Source organism: Chelmon rostratus, chromosome 23 (genome assembly GCF_017976325.1).
Source record: "Chelmon rostratus isolate fCheRos1 chromosome 23, fCheRos1.pri, whole genome shotgun sequence".
Lineage (NCBI taxonomy): Eukaryota > Metazoa > Chordata > Actinopteri > Chaetodontiformes > Chaetodontidae > Chelmon > Chelmon rostratus.
The window spans coordinates 2,868,527-2,882,260 of record NC_055680.1 but is presented as its reverse complement, the minus strand read 5'-3'; the positions used below and the strand labels follow the sequence as shown (position 1 = coordinate 2,882,260).

Sequence of the window (13,734 nt, the reverse complement as noted above, 5' to 3'; positions counted from 1 at the left end):
ACAACTACGGCGGGTCGCTACTGGAAGCTGTGGAGGATGTTTATAACGGACGATTTGAGTCATAGTTTTACTGTAAGTCTTGTTTTTCTCTTCCAAACAAATTTGACACATGCAGGTTGTTGTTTTTTTTAAACCCATTTGATTTCTCTGGCCACTTGTTCGTAGATTTCAGCACAGTGTTAACGGCCAACAGAACTGACGGTCGGAGCTCTAATAATAAAATCCTGCTTCAAAGCTTTTCTCCAAACTGTGTCATGGTGTATTTTTATCTGCTCTGTGATGACAACATTTTCAGATGACTAATATACTGGATATACGACATACCGTATACTCTGTAATGACTCTGCAGAGCCTCCAATAAAACATGCTGAATAATTCCTTCCTTTATCTCTTTGGTTTGCAGTTAAAAGCTTTTGGTATTTGCCAGTGCCTTGGCCATGGTAACTGTTTCTAAAGAACATATTTACTTACAAACACTTACTTGTACCTCTGTTAGAAACAATAGACCAATGACTCTCGTTACCCTGCCTGAAAACCTCCATGTGTCTGTTTATCAGTCATCAAAACACAAAGTCTGTACTCTCCTCCAGATTCACAGCAAGGACAAACAAGGTTAAAGTCTACCACAGGACAATAAACAAGGGATAATTCAGGAAAAACAAAGGGGTACATCAGAGGTCAAATGCAGGCAAACGAGTTGGTCAACAATCTAAACAGACAAGCAAAAAAAAGTGAAATCATCCTCAATCGTTCACTAGAAAATAATTTCCAATGCATCAGGGTCACACTCAGGTCTACAAAAGGTTTAAACCATGCACGACAACAACCACGTCCACAGACACAAGTGAACAGGGCAAGCAAAATGAGAAAACTGAGTGGTCCTACGAACGTACTTTGATGCACCCCATGAAACCCGACAACACCACGATGCCGGACAGCAACATCACAAAACCTGCTAACCATTCCACTGAGGAGGGGGGGACACAGAGAAGAGAGAGACTACTGGTGTTTTTACCGTTAGGAGGAGGTAAACTGAGATGCAGGGATGTCCTAGGTTTAGGGTCAGGTAGGGGGTCCTGTTTGAACCCTGAGGGGTGAGGGAAATCAGGGGTTGGAGAGAGATGAAGCAAAGGGAGGTGGTTGGATAAGCCTTTCTGCAGGGTTGCAGCGTGCAAGGGGAAAATGTCCAGAACTGGTTTGTGATGTTGATTTCAGGAATGTGTGGTATCGTGCACTAGCATTAGAAGTTTCATGGCTTTGGTTCAAGAATTAACAAAAACAAATCTCCATGAGTGATCAAACAGCGGTCACAGATCGGCGCAGATGAGGTCAGACGTTCTGATCCCATAATGGCTCGTGGGTCTGTGGTGAACCGAGACACTGTGAGTGTGAGTTTCCAACACATGGTTAATTTGGTGTTGAACCACAGGCCATGCCAAGTGAAGTCAATTCAATATCACAGCACTCCATTCTTTAAGACCTTCAGTCTCAGTCAAATACAGAGTGGACCGGCACGTTGCTGCTGTGCGGAAACCTGTTTAACTGCACATTTTCAAGAGTTTCATGTTTTCAAACCGAAGTCCAAGGGTTGAATACTTCTGTTCTGCTTGGGGAACACCTTGGAAACCTCTCTTTTGGGGCACTTTGAACCCTCTTTCAAATATTTATATTTCAAATATATTTTTGGGAGTTCTTGAAAAGGTTTTTGTTTCTGTCAGGGTTCTGTTAAGGTTTGACAACAGCAATGATTCCGGCAAGTCGTCCATTGTCTGTAGTAGACCAGGTCTCGGTCCCAGCGTGCTTTGATACCTCTGAAGTAAGGGATGTAGTTGTGCTGCTGCAGCATGGCCAGAGTGGTGGGATTCAGGTGAAAAGACAAGCCCGCACTGCCACCTGCTGGTGTAGGCGAGTACTTGCCACTACCAGCAACACCACCACTCCCTTCCGCACCACCAGAATAGTTCATGGGGAGGGAGGATGAGTCCCTGGCCCAGGTGGAGGGGTTCTTAATAGCACCCACAAGGGTTGGAGGCAAAGGGAGAGAATTGGAATCACGGGCTCGGCTGCTGGATCGACTGCCAAGGAATACCTCAGGCCCTGAATGTCCAATCAGATTACAAGAAACACGTTGAGTCAGTGGATAAAATGAAGGTATCAGGTTTCTTTAAAGTTGTCTTTCTGCAATTTGCCATGAAAAAACAGGAAATATCATAAATCCTAGAGAATACATTTGTGATTGTTTTACAGAAGGTTGACAGCCAGTCAAGTCTTAAAAACTGATCTTGAAGATCGACTGCAAATTCTAGAAAATTCCACAATCAAAATGATTTGGTTGCATACAAATGAGAGGCCTGTTATTCCTATTATTATTCCAAATCAGGGCCTCTATTTATCAAGCATCTCAGACAGGTAAATCAGTGATCAAAAATCCTCAGGGGGACATACATTTGGCAGTATTTTTAGGCCTAGGGAAAAAAAGCTTTTCATCAACTTTCTTTACTTAGAAAATTACTCCTAAGTGTTCTTGTATTTCAGAGAAGTTACTCCTGTCCAGGAGAGGTGTCCTGACCTGTCAGGAGTTGCCAGGACATGGTGTTCAGACAGGGACATTTTGTTTCATAAGGCTTAAAGACAATGAGCTTATTAAAAGATAGTTTTGAAAAAAACTGAATTACTTTTGTGCCATTCTTCTATAAGTTACTTACTTACTGTTACTCTGTTACTTATTTATTAGCCAAAGGCAAGATTATAATATCTTAGAGTTATGTTCATATTGAAATATCATATTTTTAGTTGAAAGGGGAGCTGTATTGTGGAAGTCCTCCATGTGAGTGTGCCTCAGCCTGCAGAGGGCCTGTAACATCACCGCTGCACGCACAACACTGTATTATATGCAAAAGACATTATAAAAAGGAGTGTTTGCATTGAGTCACAAACGTGAATCAAAGTAATCTACTATTTGAATGGAGCACTCAGCCAATTGTTGGACTTTGTTTCATCAAAATGCTTTAAACAACTCTTTCACATATACAGTAGTGCTCCCTAAGAACTGCAAACACAGTTTGAGGTGTAAAATTGTTGAACTCAGCCTTCCACAACATTCATCACAGTGGAAAGCCAGTGGCTTGCCACTGTTTACTTAATGGTCTGCTATGTAAATAACACGTTGGGAAATATGAGGGTTAAGATAGGCATTGATTTTGGCATTGCATGTTTGCATAGATGATTTAGATAAAATCATTTGCCTACACACACAAATGGTGCTATTTTTGCATTTACATTTTCCCACTGGTTAGCACTCCAAACCACAGCTGTCAGGAGAATAGAAAAAGTTATAATGCGTGAATATAATAAGTTATAATGCGTGAATATAATGCATCATACATAAAATGAATCATAGCTGTCAGGGGAAAAGTTTATCAGGAACAGCAGACATGTGTTTAGCTTGAGAGCCTTGTGGTTTTCAGATGATCCGATGGGCTTTGACAGTGTAATATCAGGCAGAATTTAGTGAAGCTGTGGAGGAGCATGTCTTCATATCATTTTAGGATTGGTCACCAGCAGGAAATCTCAAAATGCAGTAATGTGATGAAGTGATGAATCATTTGTGATGTTTGCACCAGCCTGTTCACTCAGAGGAATAGAGGTAAGAGGAAGGAGTGTGCATGTGATCTGACGGGAATCATGGGTAATGTGGTCCTTCAAAACTGCAGAAAACATCACATTAGAACAGCATTTCCTGAAATAATGGGCTGTGTGTCATACGCGTGTGAGGCTGATACCTGGTCGGCTGTAATTCTGGGGGGAACGGGACGGGGTGTAACGTCCGTACCCCCCCAGGGAGCTGTTGGAGCTGGGGCTGGAGGGTCTCCGCTGACGGGGTGACTTCTCCCCGTCGCCCTGGACGCACAAACACACACAGCAAAAAGAGGTCACGGTCTTCTAATGAGAAACAAGCATAACGTCACTCCTTTATCGCAGCATCAGGCAGGAATGTGGGCACGACTCGATGCATTCTTAATGAGACGGATCAATCTCGGAAAATGTACGGCCGAAGTCGAGATAACGTGGATGTCAGGGAAGTATGCATATTGTTATGTGCCAGAGCAGATAAGGCTGATTCAAAACATAAAACCAACATTTTTAGCGTCAGGAATGGACTTAAATACATGTGCTAAACCAAAATGAAGGCACTAAAATGGCAGTTCTGGTTTTATTTATCCAAAATTTGAGATCTCTGTCTTTGGCATTTTGGCATCTATGTCCAATACAATGGAGGTGAATGGAATTTCCACTGATTTCATCCATATATATATACATATATATTTCTTCAGTTCAAGTGAATATCATTGACAGCGAGGTAAGCACATCAGCATGTCAATATGTTACCAAATGCATTTATTTATTTTTTGGTAATTAAGGTAAAATCACCCTTTCAATGCCTTTTGTAACAGAAACCTTCAGTCCTGTCTCAGTTTCCTATGTTTTTGGGCATGAAAATGGTACAACATAATACACTTGGGTCTATTCACACTTTTGGCCATCATTTATACTGGTGATATTAACATTGTATTCACCTAAAACAAAGCTGAGATGCGGGAATGCGGCGTGTCCAAGAAGTTTTTTGTGACACTCCCAATTTAAGAGTCATTATGTTGAGTTATGACAACATGCGCAGCTGCATCTCCTCCATGCTTCTTCTTTTGTGGCCTCTTTTCTGTTGCTGTTTGACATAACCTAACCTTACTCTTCTGCTTCAAAGCTCTCATTGGTCACTTGGCTCTCACCCCAGCAGACACAGCTGTCAATAAGCCTGTTTGAATTACTGACCACATCTGAAGCGCGGGTGATGATTGGATGTCTGGCATGCCTTGTCCCTGCCTAAAGGAAGTGCGATGGAGCTAGAAGCCTTCGCACTCTGAGAGACAAATACAGTGGTTTAGATTTTTAGATTATCTGGTTAATATTTGGCTTGTCTACAACTACCTGAATGTCTGACTGCTCCTGTTTCTTGACCATTATTATTATCATTATTATCATGTTATTGCAGTGATGTGACCATGTTGCTATACAATGTTATAACTGCTAGAAATGATGGCAAAAAATATAAACATAAGACCCAAGTTATATTTAAATAAAATGATCCTTTAAACATATGAATATTTCAGCTGTTTTAATTGAAAATGCAACATCTGTATGGGGCATTTAAACCCATATTAAACCTTTCAGAGCTCTCCATTCCCCTGAAAAAGCATGTACACCAAATACAAGTGTTCCCAAGTATAGTAATACAACTCCACACATGCACACACACACACACAGAGGAAAGCACTGATGAATGGTGTGACATCCACAGTGAGACATAATGCATTATATTACCTCAGTAGGAGTAGGAGAAAGCAGCTGGGGGGACTGCAAATGAAGAGGGGGAGAAAGCCAATGATTAGGACGAACTCATATGTGATGTTATATGAGTTAACCATCCAACCTTGAGAGTGATCATTCAGTGTCAGTGAGTCATGACGTCCACCGTGAGGACGCTGATGACGGATGGATGAGCTGAACGAGGCGGGTCTGAAGTGCGCCGTTCAGTTTGCACACTCAGGGCTACGAGACTGTGACTGCACTGCAAAGGAATGGCTGCGTTTGTGAGCGAGGGGCAAGCACAACGCTGATGAATGACTGCTACTGACTGATAGAGTGACGGGTGATGACGGGGCATCAGCAAGGTGAAAAATGGAAAAAAAAAAAAACTGGCGAAATGAAATGAAGTTTACTCAATCAAATCAGGTTTTCACGTGAGGAATCCTGAGAAATAAATCAGCTCTGCCGAAATCAAATAATCTTTTCATTAATCAAGTCAGGCCATTTTGGTTTCATCACATACTGCATATTCAAATTAGAAAATTAACTAAATGTTTGCTAATATTATGTGTTTAATATTCGTATCTGCCTAAAAAACACAGTATATAATTTAAATAAGAATTGAATAAGAATTTTTAATAAGAAACCTGCCATTAAGGGTATATAAATTGTTCATAAGGCCTTAATTAATGGTTAATAAACTGTTACTAACTGTTGCTTAACAGAGCAGCTGTATATTTAAAAGAAAAACCTCCGGGTTGCCTCTGGCTGGTGATTTAATAAGGTCATTAGTTATTTACTTTCAGTTCTCAGTTACTCTTGTACATTACAGGTTTTTCAAAATCTTAATCTGGAGTGCAAATAGTTTTTAAGTGAGAGTCGTAAGTAGAGTACTTAAGCACAGAGCTTAAGTAAACACACTGAGTTAATTTCCACCGCTGGATTAGAGGAACATTAAGTTAGACAGAAGAACTGAAAGAGTGAGAGCTGCGAGGCTGGTCTACCTCTCCGTAGTGCCTCTCCTCAGACGGGTAGCTGACGTATGGAGAGTACGACAGCATGTCAGGTCTGTCTATGTTGTAGATGGCCTTGGTCTTTGGAAGGGCCGCCAGGTCCTTGTAGTCCAGCATCTCCTCTCCTAGTTTGGCCTGGCAGCAGAGAGAGGTACATATGTCGAATCAGCTTTGATCAGCTAAAGTGCATTTAACAGCTACTCCGGATCACACTGATGAGAGTGCTGTGAGAAAAAGTGTGCGGCTGCCCCCTGGTGGTGAGTAGTGGCAGTGCAGTCTTACATAGATGACTCTGCTGGGAGAGCCCGAGGCGCTGGAGGCTGGAACTGAAGTGATGCTCTCAGATGAAGTCCGGGTCACCTGAAACACACACACACAGACACACACAACTCTGTTTAGACATATTGGATTCACATAGGTCACAGGAGGTGACAAAGAGAGATGCTGAATACACTGTATTCATTGTACCTTCGTTTAAGCTCACGCTTGTTCTTTTCCTTTAAGCAACCAACTGCACATCTACAGTAGTTCATTAGTTAGCTATTTTTTTTATGAAGGAATCCCTTGAAAAACACCCATCACAATTTCCAAAACCCACGGTGGCATATCCAGACAGCATGTTTAGTATAACCAACCAATCAAAGACAAAACACCTTCAATTTACAACAAGAGAGAAGCAGAAAATCCTTATATCTAAGAAGCTGGAAGCAGTATTTTTGCTTAATAATTGACTGAAAGAAGTAACCCATTAGCAGCGTGCAGTACAACAAGCCATAGTGTTTTTTGATACAGTCCTGTGAGTCACTTTGACGCTAATCTGAACCTTAAACTTAGGAAGGTAGTAAGTACAGGTAGTATGGAGCTAGCCAGGCTACCCCCTGCCTCAAGTCTTTATGCTAAGCTAAGCTAACCACACCCCGACTCCAGCTGTGTGCTTGTTACACAGACATGAGATTTATTTTATCTTCTCACCTCCCTTTGGGAAAGGAAGTGACTGAATGTATAATATATTCAGAGATGGTAAATTATGTCTTTAACTACACCCTAAATATAAGCTATCAATGTCTTTTAATACATTGTGCTCACTACCTGCAGTACAAGAGCAAATTTTCATTTCATAAGTTGAAACAGTATCACACAGTGGTACAGTGGTGCTATTAGTAAAGCTGTGCTGGGCGACCAGTACCATCAGTTTTTGTTGAGGCACACTCGTTGAAGACAGAGAATGGACTTGTCCTTCTGAGTAAAATAAATATTGGTATGAATCCAAATCAGTTACAGTTTGATCTTTGTCATCTTTCATGATTGGCAGTTATGTCCATTCTGTCTGTCAAGTTGTGTGAGTGTTACTCTGCAGATACAGATGATATATCCTGCAGATGCAGGTACTGACACACATCACTACTTGCTTGTTAAAGCATCCCTGTACATGCACCGACTGATGACCAGCATCATCAGTCGCTGACCGGTCAAAGGCCTTTGCAGTAGGTGGGCCTGTGGGTGTGGCTGCTGCTCAACTTGAAGCAAATATAGCAGTAAGGTGTTAACAGTTATGATCAACCCATGCAGCAGATGGATTTGAGGGGGTTGAGTGGGGTTTGGGTGGGTGCAGGGCGTACAGGAGCACCAACCTGCTGCTCAGGGATGTCATTGAGCTGTATCCTGACCTGCTTCTGGGAAGGAGATGGGTTATCATGAGGAATGAGGATGGGAGATGTTGGAAAGGTGGATACTGAATGTAAAGCTGCAGGGCTGCTGATGGTGAAACAATCCTCTGCTTCACTGTGATTAGTGAGCCACGTCCTTTTTGGAGTTCCTGATTTGTCTTGAGGTTGACAAGTTGAACTTGTCATAGCTACTAGAACCAATGGAAGTATTTTCAATGCTAACATTTATTACTGCTTTCAGTGCTGGTCCAATACTATTTAATGCTGTGCAGCATCCCAGGGACAGGTACAGATAAGGGTCTCTACGGGTCTCAATGCCAAGGGGCACATTGAAAGAGTCCAGATCTGACAAAAGCGGTCAAAAGATATCTGAAAAAAGTCTTCAAACAGGAAGGACCCAAGTGCACAGGCAGCAATAACTGGAAGCTTTTTAACAATATATTTTATTGTATCATTTCCTGGAGTATGAAGCAGAAAAGTATGTTTATGTTGAATAACTGAAAAAAAGAGTATAGTAAAGATTAATTGTTAATTGTATATACTGTATACACTTGCAATGTAGTGTGCAGCTGGAGACAGCACAGCAGTTCATGGCTGATTCTGACTACACTGTAGAATTACATTTTGCACCTTTACAACTTCCTTTTATGCACACGAAGACATTTTGGACAAACGTTGACCTTTTGCTGCTTACTGATCCGAGTTAGAACGCAAGAAACGAGAAAGCTGTTGTTGCGGGCCTTCAAACATACCTTACTCTTCTCCTCCTGCTTGGCTGCTTGTCTGCATGGAGGATGCCAGATAGACGATCCTGAAGACACAGAGACAAAGACCAGAACTGTCAGAGATTGTTCGAACATGGCCATTTGCATCGTCGCTAGCAGCATCCCTTTAGCTCGAGTTCTTTATTTGTTCAGGGATGGCAACGCTTAACAATTAATTCTAACGCGGGTGATTTCCTGATTTACTTTGTTTTATGACTAAATACCTGCAAAACATTGATAAATGCTCCAAAAACACCTGTTTGGAACATTCCACAGGTAAACAGGTTGATTGGTAACAGGTGATAGTATCATGGGGATATTACTACATGGGTTTGGGAATACTTTGTACAATAGTTGTATTGGTTAACACAGTTCATTTGGAAATTATTGCATTTTGTTTTGATTTATATCGTACAGAGTCCCAACTTTTTGGGGACCAGGGTTCTGTTAACCCTGATGTGACAAGTCAGGTAAGAGTCAGTAAGAGAGGAGGTAAATCGAGCACCAGCTACTACTTTGAGTCAGCACCATAGCGGCAGAAATTAACATCTCTACGAGCGTGGCAGTGTGACTCAGGCACACGTGTGCATGATTCACTCACCAAGCCGCTAACCTAGTTCATTAGGAGATGCACAATGCATTGGGTTTATGTAGCTAGCGAGTGAGAGGGAACAGAGGCTTAAGTCAGGTGCTGAGAGTCTAAAAACATGCAAACAAAAGGGTGAAGAGAAAAAAAATCATGTCACCATAGATATTTAGCTTCTTATTGATTAACTCCTTTACCTTGCAGGTACATTTCTTCTCCCTCTGCAAACATCTGCTCACAGCGGGCACAGCGGGCACATGTGGGGTGGTAGTGCTTCTCTCCAGCCTGTCGAGCATTGAACAAGAACACGTTATGGCAACGCTGCACTCGTCACTTTAGCTTGATAGCATCTCTTCATCAGGCTTTCCCTGCCACGTAAATGCCCACATTGCACACACCACTAGTCTGTATATGCTAAATTTATAGCCTCAGAGTCCAAACTCAGATAACCCTGACGACATCATCTGGGGATCATTTGTCAGACTTGACAAAGCTTCTCCAGAGTCACAGAGGACACTACTTAAAATAGCAGACGACAATTCCTCATGGTAAAATTCCTTTCATGTGTAAGATCAGTGCAGAAACCATTAAAAGAAAAAAATAACATCAGACTAATCCTTCAAAATCAGACAATAGACATGCTAGGAAATACAAAATAAAAATACTTATGCTAAGTGTCCCTCAATGTTTCATTTCATCAGTCGGGGCTCATAATGGTATTAGAGAAATGGCATTACTTTGCCATCACACCTACAGTGCCAACCAGAAAATGATGCAAATACACTGGTGTTTGAGCGTATATGCACCTGTACGCAAACACAAGCTGACTCTCTGCATGTCAGAAGCCACAGTTCATTAGAAAATTCATCACAAGCTTATTCAAAATGCTGATGCAGCATGAGTTACCAGTCCCCGGAGAGCTGCTGAGCTAATTCTAATTCAGAGTCCAATTAACGCACTTGATTAAAGTGCAACCAGCTACAAATGACAGCAAAAAAAGTTGCGTTTTATTATTTAGCCACAAGGTGGAGCACTTGTGTTGGGTAAGGCGCACTGCAGCTGCATTCTGTGCATAGAAAGGTAAGGGTAAAATGAGTTCGAGAGCATTCCACTCAGCTTAGAGGTTTTTAAAGACTTACATATTTGTGACTGATCAGTATTCATCAAAAGCAAAAATCCCAACTAAAGATAAACAACTAAACCCAACTTTAGTTGTTTATCTTCAGAGTCAATAGTGGAAATGTCCTTCAACGCTCAACTGAAACTGGCCAAACGTCCGACAAACCAAAAATCCAAACCGCTGAGTATTCATCATGACCTGTGCGTTTAGCAAACAGTCGCTTTATGTGGCGTGACATTAAGAAGTGAATGTAGGGGAAAGGTCCTCCTCTGAGGGAGAAGCCACGAGGCAGTGTGAAAAGAGGGGGCTGTCAATGAGTTGATGGATGCGTCTGTGATATTGATTTGAAGTCATTGTGTGGATTGTTGTTGCACTTGTGAAACCAGAAGGCCACTGGGATACAGGTCTTCAGGGGTTCACTGTTGCTTGTAACTGAAAAGCGAACTGGGACCCGAGTTGGGCCGGGTCCAAAATGATGCTGTCAGTGTTGGTGCTCCCTCTTTGACTGGCAACTGTTTGAGTGTGATTATCCTCAGGTTTGTTCAGAGTCGGTCTGACCGTCCTTGGGTTCCTTTGGATTGGGTTTCTTTGTTTTTGAACAGATATTTAGGTTTGGGCAGGTTTTCCATGGGCTCGTTTTTGCTTGGGTCCAAAATGTTGGACCACTGAGGACCTCTACAACTGGGATCAACCAGCAACACAGTTAGGCTGTTTTAGTGCCCTCAAGTGTCAGTCAGCACCCCCAGTAGTAGCTGTTCGCAGTTGAGTTGTGCTATTTTTGACTTAATTTTCCGAGCTGGTTCAGTGACTGGAACTAGCAAATCCTTGGTCCAAAAACTGGTCTTCTCCCAAAAACCACCTCCCTTTCAAAAAGTCATTCACTCAGTCTGATGGGTAATCCAAATACCATTCCACTTGCTCATTGATGTTTTACTCAACACTAGTGCCTCATTCTGTCCTGTGTTGTGTTGTGACAACAAAAAACACCACCGGGATCAAGTAGAATTATCTCACTGTTGGCCGATTTTCCTGTCTTATAACACGTATGATTTACGGACTCAATAATAAACTAAATGAAACAAGATGGATAGTTTTTGCGGTGAAGTCGTTCTTTTTCACTCCTCGCAAAACAGTCATGAGACGTCTGCTGATCTCTGCCTCCCAAAGGCATCCCTTCTTGCTTCAACAGCGGCCTGATTACGCACAGTCCCTTTGAGATCCTTCCACTTTGCTGCGTCATCTCAATATGGAAAGAAACCAGAAAACAGGACGTCAACACCCCATTTCTTGGATAACACCCTGCTAAATACTTATCTGGACCAAATGGACAGCAGATGGAGAGAGCAAGCAAGCCGAGACACGGAGAACTGAAAATGAGGAGGGAGACTCCAGGTTTCAGGTGTTATCGGGAGAAAAGCGGGTCAGGTGCTTGAAAACTGGCAGTGTGTTGTGGACGCCATGCCAAGAGCTCATATTTGAACCAAAATGAAAAAGAGAAATAGAAGGAGACCAAGAGAAAAGAGGAAGTTGACTTAGAAACATTCGCGCCTGGAGATAAAAGGCCGGAACTGGATTGAAATTCAAACATGGAAAGTATGAGAGGGCAGGAAAGGAGATAGCACCGCAATCAAATCCTTCCTTTGTCAGAATCCAAAGCTGCAGGAGGGGGAAATTATCATACTCGATGTCCTGCAGGACTGATAAGTCGAGGAAGAGGAGGGGTCGAGGATGGTTTGTACTGGCGGTGAACTTGACAGCCGACGACTGAATGTTTGACTGTAGCTGGTCGGCCAGGGTCGAGGTCTGCGGCTGAGCCTCCTGCAGAGTTTCAGGCTTTTGAAACCGCTGCGGTGAAGAGCTGCGAGACATCGTGGCGGCCGGTGAGGAGGCAAAGAACTGGCCAGCCTTTTCTACTAAGGTATTCACCCAATTACAGACAGACCGTTTGCTCTCTTGAAACCGTCCTCTCTCTAATGCCCCGTCCATCCCCGCATCTCGCAATCGCAGAGACCAGTCGGGCTAAAGAGGTGATCCATTAAGAAGATTGGAATAGATTTTGGTCAGACGGGCATGGCTACAGCACACACACACAGAAAATCAGCGATGCTTTTCATGGTCTAGGTCGGTCTTTCATCATCTCAAGTGCACCTGCGTCAAAGTCTGTTTGTGATTTTCCACTTCAAAAGATGCTTCTGGTTCCCAACTTGTCGCATCACTGACTAATTGCATACAAAATAAATTCAAACTGTATCCACTTCAAGCTTTTACAGTACACTTCCTCTTATACACAGTACTCACACTCAAGGCCTCAGTATGCTTCAAACAAACTCAGCTGCTATCCATTTCATCCACTGTGGTGAATCAAAAGGGGATAACAGCCCACTTTTCTCAAGTGTTTAAACTATCCATGGTCTTGCACCCAGTTGTACGCATGAACAGTGACAGACGTTGTTGTGTGAAGAATGAAAAAAAGAGAGCTCGAGAGCAGTACTGTCCGATTGTCTGTTATGAAAAGTTGCCCTTCTTTCCAACTCTGCCGCTGTAAAGGCAGTATCGGACACTGTGAGGCAATCTGACCAGCACTTTCAACTTCCTGGAGAAATAACTGTGTTGGTTAGCAGCTACCAACAGAAACGGCGAACTGTTGCTCTCAGAAAAGTGGTTTTAGACGTTGTTGGACAACCTGCAGAGCGCTTTGATTAACGTACACTGGGGGTGGTGAGTTTAACATTTCCAGCTAACGCGAGAACTGTGAAGTCGGCCTGAGCGGTGAGAGCGATGAGACGGCCGGTGAGAGGGCAGCAAACAGGACCAACACATGATCGGCGGCAGAAACACTGTCCACTGGCATCAGCCATAGCTTACCAAAGAGACTGAACCTCAGAGCAGGGCTACACTGGGGGTTACATCCTACTTAGATCTGATGCCTTGCCTGCCTCAAAGTTCAAGAAGTTTCAACTTTGACCTTTCAACATGCAACTAATGGCTTTACAGCTAACATAAGATAACGTGACCGGTGATAGACGATGTCCCAAACCTTTCTTTATTTTCAGGTTCCTACTTATCGACGATCATTTCCAGTGTATTCTTTTACATTTAACTGAATTACATAATCTGCAGTCTTTGCTAAGATAGTTGTTGCAAAGTTTCTATTCAACCTCCTCCGCCGCTGCCACCTGCAGTTATTGACTCGATACGTCCCCACAAGGCAGACTCTTTG

At 42.7% G+C, this 13,734-nt stretch overlaps 1 protein-coding gene across 7 annotated transcripts in view; it reads right to left on the bottom strand.

Moving 5' to 3' along the window:
* Positions 1 to 13,734, bottom strand: part of ablim2 (actin binding LIM protein family, member 2) — an 89,347-nt gene that overhangs the window by 19,384 nt on the left and 56,229 nt on the right. For 3 of the 7 annotated variants that reach the window (XM_041964633.1, XM_041964632.1, XM_041964635.1), the window contains exons 7-14: positions 9,592 to 9,679; positions 8,797 to 8,855; positions 8,009 to 8,050; positions 6,660 to 6,737; positions 6,369 to 6,512; positions 5,380 to 5,412; positions 3,783 to 3,900; positions 1,810 to 2,097 (exon numbers count right to left, since the gene is read on the bottom strand). In XM_041964633.1, the coding sequence (XP_041820567.1) occupies positions 1,810 to 2,097; positions 3,783 to 3,900; positions 5,380 to 5,412; positions 6,369 to 6,512; positions 6,660 to 6,737; positions 8,009 to 8,050; positions 8,797 to 8,855; positions 9,592 to 9,679 (850 nt within the window). The remainder of the gene's footprint in view (positions 1 to 1,809; positions 2,098 to 3,782; positions 3,901 to 5,379; positions 5,413 to 6,368; positions 6,513 to 6,659; positions 6,738 to 8,008; positions 8,051 to 8,796; positions 8,856 to 9,591; positions 9,680 to 13,734) is intronic. The other 4 variants (XM_041964636.1, XM_041964638.1, XM_041964634.1 and 1 more) reach the window with 3 other exon arrangements.